The 22,002-nt window shown below is 39.4% G+C and overlaps 1 protein-coding gene across 1 annotated transcript in view; it reads right to left on the minus strand.

The window, feature by feature from the left end:
• GNAI1 (G protein subunit alpha i1) overlaps nt 1-18,880 on the minus strand; it is a 75,883-nt gene extending 57,003 nt beyond the window's left edge. Inside the window, exon 1 of the mRNA XM_007536323.3 lies at nt 18,400-18,880. Coding sequence (XP_007536385.1) covers nt 18,400-18,517 — 118 coding nt within the window. The 5' untranslated portion in view covers nt 18,518-18,880. The remainder of the gene's footprint in view (nt 1-18,399) is intronic.
• Nucleotides 18,881-22,002: the final 3,122 nt, after the last annotated feature.

Raw genomic sequence — 22,002 nt, forward strand, 5'->3', positions numbered from 1 at the left:
GAGTGATGAAAATAGCCACATTAAAATAATCATAAAACAATATTAAAACTACACTATACAATCTGCTATTTACAGAAGGAAATTATTCAGGTCTGGGTGGTGGCACATCTGGTTAAGCATACATGTTACCACACACAAGGACCCTGATTCGAGCCCCCACTCCCCACATGCAGGGGCATAGCTTCACAAGGAGACAAGTCTGTAGATGTCACTTCCTTATCTTTCTGTGTCTATTCCTCTTCCTCTCTCAATTTCTATATGTCCTATCAAGTTAAAAAGAAGGGCAAGGGAGGGGGAAAAATGGCCACCAGGAGCAGTGGGTCCATAGTGCTGGCACCAAGCCCTAGCAATAAGCCTGCTGGCAATAAGAAGAGGAAAAAAAAAAAGGGAGGCGGAGGAGAAGATAGAAGATAGAGAAGATATTTATCCAGGAGGTCAATACAACAGAAATGTTCTGGTGAAGTTTTATAATTTAAAACAAATGTTTAAAATATTAGAAATTTAATTATAGTAAACTAGATCTTGAAAAGCAGCAAAATATATAATTATATTATTTTTAAAAATTAACCTTCATATATAAGACTACATATATTACATATCACTGTATCTTTACTCAAAATGTTCTAGCAAATAAGCTGTTCTTCTTGGTTGTAAATACATCTACAGAATGCTTAAAGATTAAAACTACCAAATAACTAACATTAACTTTCAGGAAATCTAGTAAGATATTACACTAAATGATTAAAAAATATTAAAATTCAGATCTCAGCTTACTACCCCATTACATAGTACTTAAATCTGCTCTAGAAATTCCTCAGGACATTTAAATTCTACTCAGGAGAAAATTATTCATCTTACTCTGATGCTTGAATTTTCTACTATTTTTGGTCTTTAAAATTACATTTCTTCACTAGTGAACGAAAACATACTCACATACAATCACAATTTAAACCTTAACAAGTCTGAACTACAATGCAGATACATGTCTTACTGACTTGATTCTACTGAAAAGGTAGTCACATTTTAGGAGTCGGGAGGTAGCGCAGCAGGTTAAGCACGTGGCGCAAAGTGCTAGGACCAGTGTAAGGATCCGGGTTCGAGCCCAGGCCCTGCTCCCCACCTGCAAGTGAGTCGCTTCACAGGCCAGGCGGTGAAGCAGGTCTACGTGTGTCTATCTTTCTCTCCCCCTCTGTCTTCCCCTCCTGTCTCCATTTCTCTCTGTCCTATCCAACAACAACAACAACAACAACAACAACAATAAAACAACAAGGGCAACAAAAGGGAATAAGTACATTAAAAAAAATTATTAAAAAAAGGTAGTCACATTTAAGAGTTTTCTTTTTTTTCCAGAATCACTCATTTTATACTGTTTTCCTCCCTTACATTCAAGTTTAAGTTATTTCAGATGTGACTGTAAAATCTAAAATAGTTGGATGATAACTTTTCAGGAAATTAGTTCTGAAATTCTAACCACTACCATATGTACAACAAAACTTAATAAAGAACTTTCATTATGTATTCTTTTTTCTAAAAATATCTGAAAAGCTTCATCAAAATAAGTAAGTATCCACCAGGGCTGGTGAAATAGCTCACTTGGATAGTGTGCCACTTTGACAGGTATACAACTCAGGTTTGAGCCCAGCCCCCTCCTCAATGAAGAAAGCTTCAGAGGTATGTTCTCTTTTATTCTACCTCTCTGTCTCCATATTTTTTTTCACCAGCACTCATGTGTTATTATTTTCTTCTAATCATTTTTTAAATTTCTTTATTGGGGGATTAATGTTTTTTTTATTTCTTTATTAGGGGATTAATGTTTTACAGTTGACAGTAAATACAATACTTTATACATGCATAACATTTCTCAGTTTTCCACATAACAAAACAACCCCCACTAGGTCCTCTGTCATCCTTTTTGGACCTGTACTCTCCCCCCACCCATCCCAGAGTCTTTTACTTTGGTGCAATACACCAACTCCATATTAAAACCAAATAAAAACATAAAAATTCAACCTGATGCAAAAAATGCAAAATCAAAATAATTTACTACTAAATGTCTCAGAAAAATGGAATAGATCTTAAATGTGTTACTTATTTCTCTGTCTCACTTTTTTCATCCAGAAAAACTAAATGGCTTCCCTTTATGTATGTGCAAATTTTGCCACCTTCTATTCTTTGCTCATGTGATCTCTACTCAGAATGAAAGATATATGAGTGTGTGTGGTGGAGAGCGATCTGGAACACCCCTTCTTTTACTTAAACATATAACTAAGCAAGTGAAAATAACCATATTAATTTTTATTGACTGGCAAAATGTATAATGTTTTCTCTATCAGTTTGCCAAAGGTTGTTTCCTTTCCAATTTTCTAAATAATGCAGACCACAGAGTTGGTATTCCATGAATATTTCTTGAATCACACACTTCAAAAGCACCAGATGTCATAACTAACTTAAAATAAGTCCAATCAACAAATTATAAGAGAAAAGAACAAATCATAGGATATTTGTATTATATTTAATCAGAATAATTTGTGGGAACCTATTACTAGGTATTTGTGTGACAGAAAGATTTCTATGAATAGAATTCTCCTTTATGGGAGTCAGGCTGTCGCGCAGCGGGTTAAGCGCAGGTGGCGCAAAGCGCAAGGACCGGCGTAAGGTTCCCGGTTCGAGCCCCCAACTCCCCATCTGCAAGGGAGTCGCTTCACAGGTGGTGAAGCAGATCTGCAGGTGTCTGTCTTTCTCTCCCCCTCTTTGTCTTCCCCTCCTCTCTCCATTTTTCTCTGTCCTATCCAACAATGATAACATCAATAACTACAACAATGAAACAAGAAGGGCATCAAAAGGGAATCAATAAAATAAAAAAAAAAAGAATTCTCCTTTATTTATTTTATTTTTAAAGACTTACATTTATGTTTGATACACCAGAGCAACACTCAGCCCTGACATATATGGTGCTAGACATAATCAAACTGAGGCCCACTTCCACCCTACAAATTCTGTACTTTATCTGGTTAGGCACCTCTGTGGCAGCCAAAATTCTTTTAAAAAGATAATGGAAATAGATTGTGCATACATAGATATTAGAAGAGTTGAGGGTATATAAAAGTTACATGCACATGTATATAAAATATGCAGTGGCCTGGTAGTAATTGCAGAAGCAGATGGGATCTTAGTAGGATAAGAGTAGCCTGAATCTTTATCACCTGTCTGGGTCAAAGTTTGAGAAGTGAACATAAGTCAGAAAAGATAAAGGGAATGGTAATGGTTAAGACAGACTAATTTTGGATCCTGGGAAAAAGTGCACAGACAGCAACAAACCCAAGCAACCTGGTGAAAAGGGTAGTTAAACAGAGTGGGAACACCTGAGCTCATTTGTCCCCAGCACTTTGGCACAAATCCACAATCTGTGCAACACAGCATTTTGCACATGCTTGAGAAGACCACAGAAGGCAGAACACTCAAGATAGCTGAAACTAATTACCACATGCTGGCTCTGTGGCAAAGGAGTGCCCAGGGAAAAGTGAGATGGAGAGTTCAAAGCATTCACAGGAGATAAAAGGAAGGCCATGAGACAGTCAAAGAGATGGCACAGCCTGTGGCCTAAAGGAGACATCACAGACCAACAAGAATATTCACACTTTAGCAGTAGATGTCAGTGGACAAGAAACAAGTTGATTGCAGGGATAAAGGCACAATTAAAGTCAAAGAGGCTACTCAGAACAATACTAACAGATTGCTCTCCACCACACATACTCAAATATATTTCATTCTAAGTAGAGATCACATAACCAAAGAACTGAAGGTGGTAAAATTTGTACAGAAATAAAGGGAAGCCATATAGTTTTTCTGGATGATAAGTGAGACAGAGAAGTAACATATCTAAGAAATGAACCTAGTGGAGCTTTGACTAAATGTAAAGGCAAATGAGACTTCAAGAAATGGTGGAAACATCAATAAAGAAAGAAAACCAGAAGAAACAGAAAGTGGTCAAATAAGAAGAAAATAAGAGACAATGCCTAAAATTTTAGAATACTGAGGTAAGATGACTGGAAATAGACTTGTTTCCACCCTCAGCCCATGATACTGAAAACACACACACACACACACACACAACAATGGGCAAAACACTCACACTGATAATTTACTACATAGTAGATGTTCATAATAAAAAAGAAAATTACAAAAGGACACACTGTACCACAAACATACAGTCAGGACACCACAAACAGCTGAATTCCTAGAAATTTAAATAATAACTTATTCACTGTAAATATATGGGATAGGGTCATGAAAGTAATTTTCTGAAAGCCAGAAAATGTAGTATAAATATAAAAGATTCAATAAAAAAGATTAAAGAATATCTTAGAAGAGTAAACACGTTACCACTAGGGGCCCAAGGGCATGGACCTGGGTTCTTATGTATGGTAATGAAGGGTTTTAGAGGTAGGGTTCTCTCCTGGGGATCTCTGCAGTTTTTGCTCAAAAAGAATTTCAAGATAACATGTGTGACAGGGCTGGGTGATGGTGCAACGAATTGAGCACATGTGTTACAATGCACAAGGATGTGGGTTTGAGCTCCCAGCCCCCACTTGCAGGTGGAAAGCTTTGCAATTGGTGAAACAGTGCTGCAAGTGTCTCTGTATATCTCCCTATCATTCCCTTCCCCCTTGATTTCTGGCTGTCTCTATCAAGTAAATAAAGATAATACAAAAATTTTAAAAAGAGAGAGAACAGGCATGACAGATGTGTAGTTTCTAAATGTGTCCTTTATTAGAGTCCAAAAGAAGTTACGTGCAAAAGTGAAGCCAGAGGTAAAGCTGACAGACAGGTTCCTGATGGTCACTGGAGCTAGTCCAAAAAGACCCTTCTCCATACAAGCCCCCTCTTACCTCATACCGGGCTTACTTTACACTGGCCCGATGAAACAAATTCCTCCCACTTCATATAGTACAGTGTAAAGACCCTTCACTAGTGTGCCTCTCAGTTTCACATGTGCAAGCCCTGTGAGAACAAAGTGTCCATGCTCCCCAGGACCCCGTGGTGTTCCACAACAGTTAACCTGTGCACAGATTAGATCCATCACTGCCTAGACCCATTTTTTAATTTCTTTAATTGAAGTAACATTGGTTTATGATGTTATATAGGTTTTAAGTGTATATACCATCATAAATCAACAACATCTATATATACTACTTTTAAGGTCACCACCAAAACTGTTAGACTCAAGCAAAAATTAGTAAAGTCATGGGCTCTTTGGAATATACCTAAAATAGACTCCCTAGCTTCTTCCAACATGAAGGCCCCAAATTTCATCTGATATATTCTGACTTTTAGGTTCCTGGTTGTTAAGCTATTTGTTCTGCTTTATAACGTAATGCTTTCCAGCCACCAAATTGCAAATGCTACCATGATGCCAACCTGACTTCCCTGGACAACTTCACCAATGAGTCCTAGAAATCTACCTCCCAAAAACCCTACCCCACTAGAAAAAGGTAGAAAGAGGCTAGGGGTATGGATTGACCTGTAAACATCCATGTCAAACAAAGAAGCAATTACAGAAGCCAAACCTTCCACCTTCTGCACCCCATAAAAAATTTTAGTACATACTCCCAGAGGGATAAAGAATAAGAAAGCTTCCAAGGTGGGGGGGGGTGAGACATGGAATTCTGGTGGTGGAAACTGTGTGGAACTGTACCCCTCTTATCCCATAATCTTGTCAACTATTATTATTAAATCACTAATTACAAAAAATCTAAAAAATTAATATATGAAAAGGCAAATTATGTTATTACTAAACTGAAAAAGTAAACTAGAAGGTATATAAACAACATTAAAAAACAGAGGATTGGGGGTCGGGCGGTGGCACAGTGGGTTAAGTGCATGTGGTGCAAAGCACAAGAACCAGCTCAAGGACCCCAGTTCCAGTCCCCGGCTCCCCACCTGCAGGGGAGTCCCTTCAAAGGTGGTGAAGCAGGTCTGCAAGTGTCTGTCTTTCTCTCCCCCTCTCTGTCTTCCCCTCCTCTCACCATTTCTCTCTGTCCTATTCAACAACGAACAACATCAACAATGGTAATAATAATGACCACAAGGAGGCTACAACAACAAGGGCAACACAAGGGGGAAAGAATGGCCTCCAGGAGTGGTGGATTCATGGTGCAGGCACTGAGCCCAGCAATAACCCTGGAGGGGAAAAAAAAACAGAGGATTGAAATCTGAATAGAAGTTAAGAGACATATAGAAGTCAGAATGAGGTGCCCAACGTATCGAATAATTACAGAAGGATCTCAGATACAAAACAGCCACAAGATATCACTTTATAAAATGTGTATATGTTACCCATTTTTGTTATTTTTCTCAACATTTCCATACCACTGAGAAAACTCCTTTAAAATAAAAACTAGTGAGGGCCAGACAACATGTTGATCCCCAACAAGCTTCATTCTGAGGGTCTTATACAGTCCTCCACATGGAAGAATAATGAGAGAAGCATTAATGTTTAAAAGAAATTAGCATTTGTTGGGCAGGGGCAGATAGCATAATGGTTACGCAAAGAGACTTTCCTGCCTGAGGCTCTAAAGTCCTAGGTTCAGTCCTACAAGCCATGATAAACCAGAGCTGAGCAGTGGTAAAAAAAAATAATAATAATAATAATTAATAATAATAATAATAAGCCTTTATTCATGGGAAAGTAAGGTGAGTTATGGAGTGGAAAGTACGTGCAATCCCAAGGAGGGGTGGGGTGAGAAAGAGAGAAAGGTAAAGTCCCCCACCCCACCCCCAGCTTCTTGGTCTCCCAGGTTCTGGGGATGCATTGCCAGACTGGCTTTGTCATTGCAATTAGGGAGGGAGTGCTGTTGTAGGAGGAGCATCTGGCTGCTTTAGACTATTCCTTCCAGGGCTATCAGCAGGGTACAGAGGGAGGGGTCCCCTTCCCTAGCATACTCCTGACACTGCCAGGTGCAGGAAACTGCATTCAACTCCCACTCCCCACCTGCTAGGCTGAAGCTTCAGGTCTGAGGGGTCTCTCCCTCTCTCTCCAATATCTCCACCTCCCCTTCCAATTTCTCTCTTTCTTATCAAATAAAAGAAGAAGAAGAAAGAAAAAAAAAAAAAGGAAAATGACTACCAGGAGCAGTAGATTTGTTGTGCAGGCAGTGAGTCCAAGAAATAACCCTGCTGGCAATAAATAAATAAATAAATAAATTTTAGAACAGAAAAATGAGAAACAAGTATATTTTAAATTTTTAGATGAAAAAAATAAGAGATTAAAAATGGTTTGAGTGAGGGGGGAGTAGCACACCTAGCTGAGTGCATGTTACCATACTCTTCTGGAATAGGACCTGAAAGCTCTTTTTCTCCCCACCCCTTCTCCCTTTCCTCCTTCCCAGAATACTTTGCTTTGGTATAATACATCAAACCAGTCCAACTTTTACTTTATGTTTCTCTTTTACTGTTCTTATTTCTTAATTTCTGCCTTATGACCCAGCAATTACTCTCCTGGGGATATATCCTAAGGAAACAAACATACCTGTTCAAAGAGATGAATGTATACCTATGTTTATATCAGCACAATTTGTAATGGCCCAAATTTGGAAGCAGCTTAAGTGTCCAACAACAGATGAGTGGTTAAGAAATGTGATACAGCAGGAGGGATGGGTCACAGTCCTTTGGTGGTGGGAACGGTGTTTATGTACACTCCTAGCAAAATGTAGACATATAAATCAGTAGTTAATTAATATGAGAGGGGGAAAATCAATTGTATGTCTCAAAGTTTCTCAAAACACAAACTGAATCCTTTTAATATATAGGCTGTGTATTTGATATGCGGACTCTCTCAAAACCCTAGACCAAGTAGATTAGAAGCATCCAATAGCACAGCTATATACAAGATACTGGATACTGTACAACAAACCATAACAAAAGGACTTTTCAAAGTTAACCCAATTACCAAATAATGTGATGATAACATTAACTATCGATTGTCTTTTTGAACCCTAAGACACCAGGAACCTCACATCTCCACTATAGAGCCCCTATTTCCCCCAGTCCTGGAACCATTGGATAGGGCCCACTTTCCCGTATGCATCTCCCAATCCAAACCAAATAATATTGCATCCGCCATCACAACCTAACCAAAGCAACGACTGCCACCTCAACATGCTTCACCTCAGACTGTGTCCAGAGACTTCACGTGTGGAATGACAACCCTTCAGCTTCATTACTCGGGTGAGACCTTTCCTTTTATAGTACACTCTAATTTCATCTCAGGTAGTTCACTTTCAACAAAGTCCCATAACCTAGATATACACCAGGTTCTGTGAGAGAGAGCTTATGTGCACACGTATCCATAAACTACTGCAAAATATATACCTGAAAGCAGAAGAAAACACTAGAGTTTGCAGTGAGTACCTCCCTAACACTTCCTCTCCACTATTCCAAGCTTGGGATCCATGATTGCTCAACAAATTGTTTGGCTTCGTATGTTAACTCTCTTTTCAATCACCAGGTTCCAGATGCCACCAGGATGCTGGCCAGGCTTCCCTGGATTGAAGACCCCACCAATGTGTCCTGGAGCTCAGCTTCCCCAGAGACACACCTTACTAGGGAAAGAGAGAGGCAGACTGGGAGTATGGACCAACCAGTCAAAGCCCATGTTCAGCGGGGAAGCAATTACAGAAGCCAGACCTTCTACCTTCTGCAACCCTCAAGGACCCTGGGTCCATGCTCCCAGAGGGCTAGAGAATGGGAAAGCTATCATGGGATGGGGTGGGTTATGGAGATTGGGTGGTGGGAATTGTGTGGAGTTGTACCCCTCCTACCTTATGTTTTTGTTCATTAATCCTTTCTTAAATAAAAAATTTTAAAAAAGAAATGTGATACATACATATATATATATATATATATATATTACTCAGCTATTATGAATTATGAATGATGAATTCAAATTCACCTTCTTCACCTAACCTTGGGTGCAAATTTCTGATTCTTTACAGTCAGACACCTTGCTTAATCAGGCTGCTGTTTACACTGATTCCTCAGCTTATGAGTTAATTTTAAACTGTAAAACATAAACAAAATTCTTAAAATAAGGCTATTTCAGTACTAAGAGTAGATAGATTTTTTAAAGGCAGTTTTCTTCTAAACTCTTATTATATTACCTTGATCTTAGGTACAATATACTTACAAGTTGCATGACTTTCAAAAACCATGAAAAAGTAGTAAATAATAGGCATGTGCCTGAATAACAAAGAAATATAGTAGATATTAGATATGTAAATTATCAGGGGAAAAAAAAACTCTGGATTGTAACCTACAAAAACATATATTATCGCAGATTTTAAACAGTTATAAAAGTTGATCTTTAGGGAATCTAAAGATATAAATAAATATTGGAGAAGTAAGACTCCCTATATATGGAGAATTTAAGAATAAACTAAAGACAGGAGTCGGGCGGTAGCTCAAAGGGTTAAGTGCACATGGTGCAAAACACAAGGACCTGCCTAAGGATCCTGGTTTGAACTCCCAGCGCCCCACCTGCTGGGGAAGTCCCTTCACAGGGAGTGAAGTAAAGGTGTCTATCTTTCTCTCCTGCTTCTGTCTCCCCTCCTCTCTCCATTTCTCTCTGTTCTATCCAACAACAACAATAATAACTACAACAATTAAACAAGGTCAACAAAAGGAAATAAATAAAAAATTAAAAAAAAAGAATAAACTAAAGATAGCAAAGTCTCTTCTACATTATAGACTTCAATACAATACAGAGTTTATAATCAGTGAGTATGGCAAAGTATTTCAAAAGTATATGAAAGAAACAAATTTACTTAGATGGAGCTTAAAAGAATCATGTTAAGTGAGATAAGTCAGACAGAGAAAGATGAATATGGGATGACCCCACTCATAGACAGAAGTTAAAAAATAAGAACAAAAGAAAAAGCACAAAGCAGAACTTGGACTGGGTTTGGTGTATTACACCAACCTAAAAGACTCTGGGGGTGAGGGTTTAGGTCTTGAAATGTGTTGGCAGAGGAGGACCTAAAGGGGACTGAATTGTTATGTGGGAAAATGAGAAACATTACATATGTAGAAACTACTGTATTTTACTATCGACTGTAAACCATTAATCCCCCAATACAGAAAAGAAAGGAAGGAAGGAAGGAAGGAAGGAAGGAAGGAAGGAAGGAAGGAAGGAAGGAAGGAAGGAAGGAAGGAAGATTTAAACCAGAATAATTCCAAAAGGTATGTTACCTCCACCTTCAACCCAAGAGCAAGAAAGTAGCAGCAAATGAACCGCTTTTATCTAGTATTAAACTATTTCTCCCCTCATTTTCCATTATGAATATATTTTTCTTCCCTAAGTACACTAGAATATATATATTTTAATTTTATTATCTTTATTTATATATTGGCCAGAGACAGCCAGAAATTGAGAGGGAAGGGTTGATAGGGAGAGAGACAGAGAGATACCTGCAGCCCTGCTTCATCATTCATGAAGCTTTCTCCTTGCAGGTGGGGGCCAGGGGCTCAAACCCAGGTCCTTGTGTGCTGCAGTATAACATGTGCGCTCAACGAGGTATATCACCACCTAGCCCCACTAGAAATTTTCTTAAGGATCTGGGAGACCTAAAGCATAGCTTGACACTAAAAACATAGAACACACTTTTAAATGTCACCAATGATAATTCTCACCACATACAGACCAGTAGCACATAAAGAATACATGCGGTGAGTTTCCAAAGACTCTGTCGGGTCTACAAAGCTAAAGTTACTCACAATAAAATCATCATGAATAGCACAGATGGTTGTGAGATTACATTTAATGCCTCATTGTATTACTGTAAGCATTTTCAGAAAGCATTCAAATGAGACATAGCAATCCACCAATCCTATTGAAATCTATGTGTTCAGAACATAGCAAAAAATCATATTTTATTCTACCACATAATTTATCAAGAGTCACACTATTTTTCTGATCATGCAGTTGCCCTCCTTCATTAATTTATTTTTTTTTAGAACTGTGTTTAAGAATAATACAGTGGGAGTTGGGTGGTAGTGCAGCAGGTTAAGCACAGGTGGCGCAAAGCGCAAGGACCAGTGTAAGGATCTTGATTAGAGCCCCTGGCTCCCTACCTGCAGGGGAAGCAGGTCTGCAGGTGTCTATGGTCTCTCTTTGTCTCTCCCTCTCTGTCTTCCCCTCCACTCTCCATTTCTCTCTGTCCTACCCAACAACGACAACAAAAATAATAGCTACAACAATAAAACAACAAGGGCAGCATAAGGGAATAAATTAATTAAATATTTTTTTAAAAAGAATAATACAGTAGTTTTAGTTGACTCTACCCAGCAATATACACAGATAATAGGTGATACCTAGACCAAAATTCACTACAATTGTCCAAGGTACAAGGGATATGTATCCATTTTTCCCACTAAAGGACAATTAGTCAAAACTAGTATTGAGTGATTTAATTATCATTCATTTAATCAACACTTTTGAAAGTGCTACTGTGTGCCCCATCATTAGGTGATAAACAAGTCTGACTGGATTCATGCTCTAATGAGGTCACACCACAAAGAGATAGATAAGAGACAATTAAAAAAGTAAATGACACAAATTATTGCAAAACATTATAATTAGGAAAGGATAAGAAGGAAAACAAATTCAGCCTATATGGTGAGGAAAAACTTCACTGTGGAGGAGACAAGGAAAGTCTTATTTTTCTCCTGTTATCTCCAGTGAAATACCACGGGTTCAATATGAAATACCAGAAATTGATAACACATTATCATTACCAAGCTAGTTACATAAATTACAGAGGATTTATAAGTTTATAAGTTGATGGTTTACAGTCGATAGTAAAGTTATAAATTACTTATCCCTAATGTTATACATGTATAGCATCCATGTGATATCAATGAAGATATATGGAACTGAACTATACTGCCACTTTAACAAATAATTTTTTAAAAAATCAAAATTCTTCTAGAATCAGGAAATAGGCAATCAAGACCTGAAAGAATTTCGAGATAGTAAGAGAAAACAAAGATGACCTAGATAAACTATGAGAAATGCAGAGGTTGGTTGACGTCTCTCCTACTGAAGGCTCAGAAAGCAGTGAGGAACATATAGAGAAAACACATATGACCTTACAAAAGAGCTAGATTGCTCTGAACCGACTGTTGGTATTTGATGCTGGTAAGGACTTAAATGAAAAGAAGGAGCATGTTTAAGACAGTAGAGGAAAGGAGATACTTGTCCTTTAGTGGCCAAAGTTTAGTGAATCATGTCCTGCAGTTATGTGGAAAGTCGAACATGTAAACTATGAAGCTGAACATTTAGAAAAGGTAGGTGTTCAAGAAAATTGCTTATGATGAAGACCTAGTGTTTCCTTGGCAGTTAAAGTGGGGTAGGAAAAGATAAATTATGAGAGAACCACTTTAAAGAATGTTGTCAGAATACTAAGACTCTACAGGCAGGAAAGACACTGATACAGAATTATTAAACTACAAGTATAAGATAGCTTTTATTAAAAAGAAAGAACAATTGATACATGAGGTCTAGAGCCTAGGAGGTACGACAGAGGATGATTTTCAGACCTTGGTATTTAATATAGCTTATGGAGTACATAATAATAAAATAATATAGATTATCCATTGTATTTTCTTCAATTTCTCAAAAAATATGATTATAGAAAGCTCTTTTAAATGTATAGAGAATAAAATGTACGCCAAACAATTTAATTTCAGACAGCACTGTTCATTTTGGTCATCAGTATAATTTCACTATTCTTTTGTACTTGTCTTTCTGATTACATGAGACAGTTATGTTTTCCTATCAACATAAAAAATGCCCAGTCATAAGATTTATGTTCTAAGTCAGCTCTAGTTCTACACAACACATTAATGTAATCAAAACTAATTAAATGCACAACAAAGCAAAAGGATTATTAGTGATACAAAGATAATACCAAGATTCTCTCCTAAAGTATTCATATAAACAGCAGGGGAAACAGGCAGAGCCTACAGATAAACACTAGAAATCAGAGAGCAAATATGCTTTGCCATATGCCAACTGTTCCTGTTTGGGGAAGGAAGGTACTCCAAGGAAAAGAATATGATAAAAGAAAAGTGGTTCTAGAAAATAACTGTTTCATTCTTCAGACAATGGAGACACCAACAGTGGTTCATGAAGAAGGAATTAAACAATTCTGAGGTAAAGAACAGAAGAGCAGAAAAGCTTACTGTAACTCTACTGTCAAGAATACAGGAGTCTGAACCCTCACATCATATGGGAGTAGTAAGGTGCTCAGGAAGCTCTAGTGCTTTGGTGTCTCTCTCTGTCTCTCTCTCCCTCTAAATGATCGTAAGTAAGCCTGGGAACAGTGAAACCACACATGTCTGAGGCCTCAGCCATAGGGAAAAGAACAAAGAAAAATTTCAAAACATAAAATGCCACCTGTAACTTCTGTCAAAATAACTTTTAATTCAGGGCAGATGAGTAATGGGGAAAGTGCAACACGCTGAAATATCAGGTCCATTTACTTTCAAGGAAGTGAATTTTGTCTTTTCTTTGATGCTGAGTCAGTTCTGTGAAAGCTGATAAAGGAAAATCAAAAGGTCTGCAATGCCATAATTTCTCATTTACAGAAGTCACGGGACTATTTTAAAGGGAGCAAAGAGTATTAATGATGCAGGTTCTCAAATGTTGATGATAGAAATAGAAACATACAAAGCAGAAGAGACCATACTTTACTTTATATCCAGTCATAGTATTTAAACCAACTTAAGGAAGGAGATTTTTGTTTGTTGAGACAAGTGGAATGAAGGAGAATAAAAAGCCAAAGATGGGGACTGGGCAGTATTGCAGTGGGTTAAGTGCACGTGGTGCAAAGCACAAGGACCAGCATAAGGATCACAGTTCCAGTCCCCAGCTCCCCACCTGCAGGGGAGTCACTTCACAAGTGGTGAAGCAGGTCTGCAGGTGTCTGTTTTTCTCTGCCCCTCTCTGCCTTCCCCTCCTCTCTCGATTTCTCTGTGTCCTATCTAACAACAATGACAGCAATAACAACAGCAATAATGGCAACAACAATGGCAACAAAAGGAAAAAAATAGCCTCTAGGAGCAGTGGATTTGGAGCCCCAGCAATAACCCTAGAGGTTAAAAAACAAAAAGTTTAGAGCCAGGTGGTGGCACACCCAGTTAAGTGCACAAATTACAGTGTGCACCGTACTGGATTCAAGCCATCGGTCCTCACTTGTAAGGAGAAAGCTTCATAAGCAGTGAAGCAGGTCTACAAATGTCTTCTCTGTCTCTCTCCCTCCCTATCTTTCTCTTCCCTCTAAATCTCTCTCTGTTCTATTAAATAAAAAAGGCAAAAAATAAACTATTAAAATCAGTCTCGGCATTAATGATATATGAATAATTACCAAAATCTGAAATTATTAAAATCAGTCTTAGCATTGAGATATGAATAATTACCAAAAGCTGACTCTGACAATAGCTAATCCTTTATAACTTTAAAAATATAAAAAATAATATTTACAAACATCCACAAGTAAAAATATAGTCTTATTGAAAAAAAAAAGCTTAGACCTCAGGAAACTTCTTTTAAGAAGATAGCATACTGTAATATATTCAAAGATACAATAATAAAAGGCAATTTCACTAAAGATAATTAACCATATATAGTAGAAAGTAAACATTCAGTATCAAAATAAGCTTCTCCATTTAGAATTATTACCGACACTAACACCTGAAAATCAAACCTAAATGACTTGAAGCACTCTCAGCACTGGCCTAATGTCTTTAAGTAAAAGAAAACACTATAACCTATATTTTTAAAAACTCTTAATTCATTGTTCCAAATATGGTTAGTAAAGTGTCTTTAATGAAAAATAAGATTCTTGTAACTAAAATCTTTTATTCAAAATTTGTGTCTTATACTTGAATCTTTTAAAATTATTTAATTATTCATTTGTTATTGGGAACAGACAGGAATTGAGATGGGGAGGGGAAATAGAGAGGGAGAGAGACAGAGAGATGCCACAGCCCTGCTTCACTACTCATGAAGCTTTCCCCCTGCTGGGACTTGAACCCAGGCCCTTGTGAACTGTGATGTGTACACTGTACCAGGTGTTCCACCACCCGGCCCTTTATTCCTGAACCTTTTTTTTTATTTGTTTATTATTGGATAGAGACAGAGAGAAATTGAGAGGGGAGAGGGAGATAGAGAGGTGGAGAGACACCTGCAGCTCTGCTTCACCACTCATGAAGCTTTCCCCCTGCAGTTGGGGACCAGGGGCTTGAACCTGAGACCTTGTGTGCTGTAATGTGAGCACTTAACCAGGTGTGCCACTGCCTAACCCCCTATTCCTGAATCTTTAAACCTAAATATCTAACAAAACAATACACACCTTAACATTTTCAATATGTTGTACTATTATATTCAAGATGTTGCTTTAAATGCCCTTTATAGACTACCTTAAAAGGAAAAATACAGTGAAAGAAATAAAAGTAAATGTAAAGGGAGGCTGGGCATTGGCACACATAGTACAATGAGTAATGACCCAGGTTCAAGTCCCGGGTCCCCACCTGCAGCAGGGAAACAAGTGGTGAAGCAGGGCTGCAGATGTCTCTCTGTCTCTCTCCCTATCTTCCTCTTCCTTTCAATTTCTTGCTATCTCTACCCAATAACTAAAAAAAAGATAATTAACAAAAAGAAAATTATTAAAATAATAAAGTAAATGAAGAGGAAGAGAGTCTAATGTAAAAAGAAGTGACAATGGGTTATAGGTCACCTAGAAACCATTTTACATTTCTGCCCCTTTCAGTTGCTTTGCTTTACGAGAGATGATTTCATTGAATTGCTTACATATTTGAGTTTAAACATCTGGAAAAAATCAAAACTCAACACCTTCCTACTTAAGTCAAATTTGGGAGTTATCAAATATACCAAGAATTAAGACTTATTAAATAAGTAAGCAAATATTATCTTTACAGTAACTACTTGGGGGTAGACTGGAACGCCTGGGGGTATAAAAGACAAGAAGAATGAGAAAACAGGACCAACAAGACAGATGTGACAGTATCTCTACAAAGACACATCTTGGAAGGACTTATTATTATTATTATTATTCAAAAAGAAAGCAATACCAGAAAAGAAAACTGAAAAAATCCATTACCTAGAGAGTTCAAAAAAAAATTTTTTTTTGAAATTGCTCTAATGTGGTATGGAGACATATTCCATTATTTCTAAAAATCATAACTGCTTCACTTTTCTCAAAGCTCTCACCATAGTTGATTATAGAAATGCAGCTTGTGCTTATAAGATGCAACTGTATGTCATTGTTACTTGTAAGAATGGTTCTTAGGCAAGGTTTATTTTTGCCCCCACAGGGGGCAGATGCAGAGACATATTCAAGGGTCACAGTTTTGGAAGGAGATGTGGTGCTACTAGTCCCTAACAAGCAGAGGACAAAAAATATTGATAAGGGTTCTGCAACACAAAAGACATTCTATACAAGGAAGTATTTGACCCCTTCTGATCAAAAGCTCCTTGGTGTTCTCTCTTTCTCTACTCTTAGGATCTTTATTCTAGTCCATCTCTTTCTGCAATAAAGACACCTATATGACAACCAGTGAAAGCACAAACTACCACCACAAGACTCACTTTTCAATTGCTTTAAATATGGTAAGAATCTCACTGAATTAATGTGTCAGAGTTAAGAAACCGAAGCAAAAGCAGCTTTTAATCCTTGTTTTTGTTTCATTTTTTACTCTAGCACTTTAAGATAATAAGAGAAGCATCCACATATATCTCCATTAAGATGTGCATTGCATATATTAAAACACTAGCCTGGCTGAATAGAATATGTCTCATTAATATGAAAACTTAGTTTTAACAGGGAAAAAAGTTTTATGGGGGGAGGGGTGAAGAAAGCCACCCAAGTCTTTAAAATGCAAAGTTATTTCACGGTTTGCTTGCAAAATGACTCAGATCATTATTACTTTTAGTCATGCCAAGTTTGCTGCTTCTATGCCTACTAGAAATGGAGAGAAAAGGAAAAACACCATATTTCCTGCAGTCATTAAACCAATGAAATAGACGCTTACTGAAAACAGGTTTGTCCAGTATTTCTTTTACTTTTTATTAAAAAAAAAGGCAATCGCGGGGAGTGTAAATGAAGATTCTGAAAGATCTATCATCTACCTAAAAGCTTTATCCTGTGTATGTGTGAAGGTGGCTGCGTGTGTAAGGCTGCTGCTGCGGGGGGTGGGGGGAGGCATTGGAGGAAACAAGCAAACAAAAGAAAACCCTAACTACTAGATCTACAAACCCTAAGCAGTGAATAATTTCCTTGCCTACTGATCAGTCAGATCCATAGCTCACTCTTTTTTTATATACTCCCCCAGCCCCCGTTTGAAGACTAGAAAAGCCTTGCGCATAGCCTTTCGCCAAAGAGAACAATACTAAGAACAAGTGAAAGCCTGGCTTGTACCTGCCAGATCTCATTCATCAGAAACCATGACAGGAGGAGAAAGAATCCTAAACCCTCTTGCACCTTTCACACCGCCTTTCACCGCTGGAGGAAGCTGCCTTATCTACTACTGGAGCAAATGTTACCCAACTTTGGTGATTTCCCTGTCCTCACAGTAATAAAAACCAAGCTTCCAACGAAGCCTGCTTCCTAACACAAGGTAAATAGAATCGGTTCTCCTTACACACTGAGTATCCCTGTGAAGTTAACAGGAAAGACACATCGCCTGATTTCATAAAACCTGGCACTCCAGACATGGGAAAAATCCCAGCCGCGATACAAGCATCAAACACTTTATAACAACAGAAAGGGGGGGGGGGGGGGAGGCGGAGGAAGAAAGGAAAGAAAAGAAAAAAAGGATTATTGAGGGGGGGGTTCGGTAGTGACCCCTTCATCTAGATAATGCTTCCCAGCTAACTTCAAGGAAACAAGGGGGGGTGACTCTCTCCATCAGTCCTTGTCTCATTGCGGGGTCCACACCGAGGCAAAGTGAGTCAAGTCACAACTCCTGCCCCACCCGCAAGTCAAGTCACAACTCCTGCCCCTTGTCACCCGCCAGGAAGGAAGGAAGGAAAGGAGGGAGGGAGGAAGGGAGGGAAAAGGAAGGGACAGAGGGAAGGAAAGAGAGAGAGAGAGGGAAGGGACCTGGGAGCTGAGGACCCGCCTCAGCAGCCACCGCTGTCACACCATCGCAACCCGGGCGCCGCCAGACACGCCTTCAGCCGCTCAGACTCGTCCCCTTCGGGTTTCCAAAAGCCCCCCACCCCGGCGCCGCCGGAGCCCGCAGCGGTCGCCGCACCCAGCACACCCGTGGGGACCCCCCACCCACCGGCAGCCCCTCGGGGGCGCCCCCGCCGGCCCTCACCGAGCAGCAGCAGCTTGACCTCGCGCGCCGCCTTCTCGCCATCCTCGCGGAGGTTCCGGTCGATCATTTTACTCCGCTCCACCGCCGCCTTGTCCTCGGCGCTCAACGTACAGCCCATTGTGCCAGGAGTGAGAGCCCGCCGCCGCCGCCGCTCCCTCCACGTCCGGCGCGCTGTCTCCCGAGGCAGGTGAACGCTCCCCCTCCGACACGGCCTGACCACCCCCAGCCACTACCTACAGCGAGTCGGGCGGGCAAAGCGCCGTCTTCCCGAGGAGCAAAGCTGCACCCACTCCCACGGCTTTTGTTTTTTGTTGTTGTTGTTGTCGTCGTTATTATTATTTCCCTCACGACCAGGCTCAAGCTCCTGGCGCCTGGATTTGCGGGCTCCCAAATCAGCAGCAACCGCCTGCCCGTCAGTGGCCGCGCCGCAGCCTCGCACAGCCCCGCGGAGCTGGGCGTCCGCGCGCCGCCGCGGCCCCGCCCCTGCCCGCCCCGCCCCTCTCGACCACTCCCGGAGCGCGTGCCCGCGCACGTGCCCTCGGACAGCAAGCCCTGGGACAGGCGCGCGCACTGGGCGCGCAGTCCCGGACTGTCAGCCGGCCGGGGCGCGAAACTGCGGCTGGCGCTAATATCCGGCCCCGCTCACTCCTCCAGCAGAGGAGGGGAATTCTTGGCATACACTCACTCCGAAGGATCTGTGCGGACTTGCCTTCTGGGGGGGGGGGGGGGGGGTGTAGGGTGGGAATGCTGCCAAAGTTCGAAACTGAAAAAAGCCAATCCCAGGCATTTGAGCATGCCCAGCTCCAGCAGCCACTCAAGGATTTTAAATGTAAAAACCCTCATCTGCTGGCTTTCAGAGTTGTGGGAAACAGATGGAAATGGAAAGGGAATGGAGTCTTGGTGCAGTCAGAGATGGTCACTGTGAGGAACAGAAGTCTGGGGAAAGAATAGGTGGTCAACTTCCTATCTTACGGTTTCCTTCCTTCTAGCCTTCCATACATTCTTACCTTTCTTTTTACAAACACCATATATATATTTAAATCCTCCTAACCTGAGAAAATATGAGACAAAACAAAGCAATTTATTTTAAGATGTCAAGATCAATAAAACACACCCACACGAATAAATATGCTACATATAGTAACAGACCTACGTTTCATCTTGTAAGCTTCCACACCAAGTTTCAATCCAGTTAATTTATGACCATGTAAATCAATCACAAGCCTCTGAGCAATTCTTTCCTTTTTGCAGGCCTTAGCTTCCTTGCCTATAAAATGAAATGGATTTTGTCTATGCTATAACTCTATCCAGCTGTATGGGGTTATAGGGAGCATTCCACCCATCATTTTAAAGAATGAGTAGTTTTGACATCTGTCCTCTTCTACTTATTTATGTTTTGCTTGTGAATCCATTAAATGTTGATTGAGGGAGTAATATAATGGCTACGTAAAAGACTTTCATAATTGAAGCTCCAAGGTCCTAAGGTTCAATCTCTAGCACTATCATAAGCCAGGGCTAAGCAGTAATCTAGTTAAAACAAAAAGAAGAAGAAGGAGGAGGAGGAGGAGAAAGAGAAAGAAAGAAAGAAAGAAAGAAAGAAAGAAAGAAAGAAAGAAAGAAAGAAAGAAAGAAAGTTGGGGAATGATAACAAAGAAACATGTTCTTTTGGGTACTAAAAAGTCAAGAGTTTTCTCTCGTTTTAATTTGTAAAACTTGAATTTGAGTTTTCCAAGAAGAAAAACTGAGCTGAAACTACAGGCAGAAATCAAGAACACGTAGCCTGGGCTTGTGAGGGCTAGCAGAGATTGTCAGTTTCCTCCTTAGACATGTCCTTTCAAGTTCTAATGCAATAGTCAAACCTGCTAGTCTCAATCAAGAGAAGCAATTTCAAAACTACATCAACTTTCTCTGTGACTTTTTTTCATGTAATAACAAAGGGTTGAGGGGTTGAGCCTTGAATTGTAGTTAAGCACCTTCTACCCTCTATTTCTTGCCAATCTAAATATTAATGTTCTTCAAAAACTCTGAACATAAACAGGACAGTGAACTTTCAACATGGAACTTGCATATAAGCCATTTTGGATTATCTGTCATTGTGATTCATTCCTATAAATGTCAGGCCAGATAGAGGGTGAGACCTGCAATTACAGGAAGAGGAAGTAGTCATGACTGAGTACTGGTGAGAATTACTACAAAACTTATGGTTTGGAGAAAAGAATGTATAACAAAATGATAAAAAAAAAAAAAAAAGACAATTGAGAAGCTGTTAAAGTGGGTGAGAGGTTAAAGTCAACAATACTTATACCCCTTTCCCATATTAGGGAAGCTACTCTCTTCCCTGATCCAGCTTTCTGGTCCTTTTTCCAGCCATGACATCATCTCCTCAGACAATAACTTGGATCCATCTGCATATCAGATTTCAGGCTCAGGGGAAAAAGAAAAAAAAAAACTAATATAGCCACAGGCCCTTTGGAATATAACTAAAATATGCCTACTAGCTATCTACAAAATGGAGGAACCCCAAACTCTTCATCTGCACTATTCCAGCCTTTAGGTCCATGATTGGTCAACAATCTGTTTGGCTTTGTATGTTAACTCTCTTTTCAACCAATTACAAATACAGTAGCCAGGCCTTTCACATTCTGCATCCCACAATGACCTTGGGTCCATATTCCCAGAGGGTTAAATAATAGGAAAGCTATCAGGGAAGGGGATGGGATACAGAGTTCTGGTGTTGGGAATTGTGTGGAATAGTACCTCTCTTATTCTATGGTGTAGTCAGTGTTTCCTTTTTTATAAAAGAAAGAAAGAAAGAAAAGAAAGAAAGAAAGAGAAGGAGAAATACCACACCACTAAAAAAAAAAAAAAGGAAAAGTAGCTTTATATGAAGCTGAACTTCATATAAAGATAAGGGTATGATAAGCATGCACAGAAATTCCAAGAAAAGAAGGTTTCAAAAGGTTTGAAGGAAGCCAGGACTGTGTGTTGCGAAGTTTTATGGATTTTGCATCAAGTAGCTCTCATTGCAAAAACAAAACACTACAGGATGAATGGTTTAAACAACAGACACAACTCTAGATACTAAGAATTTCCAAATAGTACTATAGTACCAGCAGATTCAGTTCCCTGGTGGAGACTTGCTGGATTGCAGATGGTAACCTTCTTGCTGTGCTTTCACAAATAGAGACAGATCTAATCTCTTATAAAGTCACAAATCCCAGCACAGTCTCCCCACCCACATAATCTCATCTTTATCTAATTTGTCTCCTAAAGACTCCACCTCCAAATACTACCAAATGGGGTTTAGGGTTTAAATATATAAATTGAGGAGATTACAAACATTCAATCCAAAGGTGAGTATAATTAGTTTGATACCCAGACACAAGTGTTACCATGCAGCATATACATACTGGAAAAAATAATTGTTTTATTATAATTGAAGTGTAGTTTGGCTGTTGAAGGATAACAAAAAGTATGGGACAAAGTTAGAAGAGAGTTTTTTTAAGTCCCTTACATTCTTCCTTACTTGAGAAATTGGTATTGTGTGTGTGTGTGTGTGTGTGTGTGTGTGTGTGTGTGTGTGTTTTAACTTGTGTCTGACAA

This window comes from Erinaceus europaeus, chromosome 8 (genome assembly GCF_950295315.1).
Source record: "Erinaceus europaeus chromosome 8, mEriEur2.1, whole genome shotgun sequence".
Lineage (NCBI taxonomy): Eukaryota > Metazoa > Chordata > Mammalia > Eulipotyphla > Erinaceidae > Erinaceus > Erinaceus europaeus.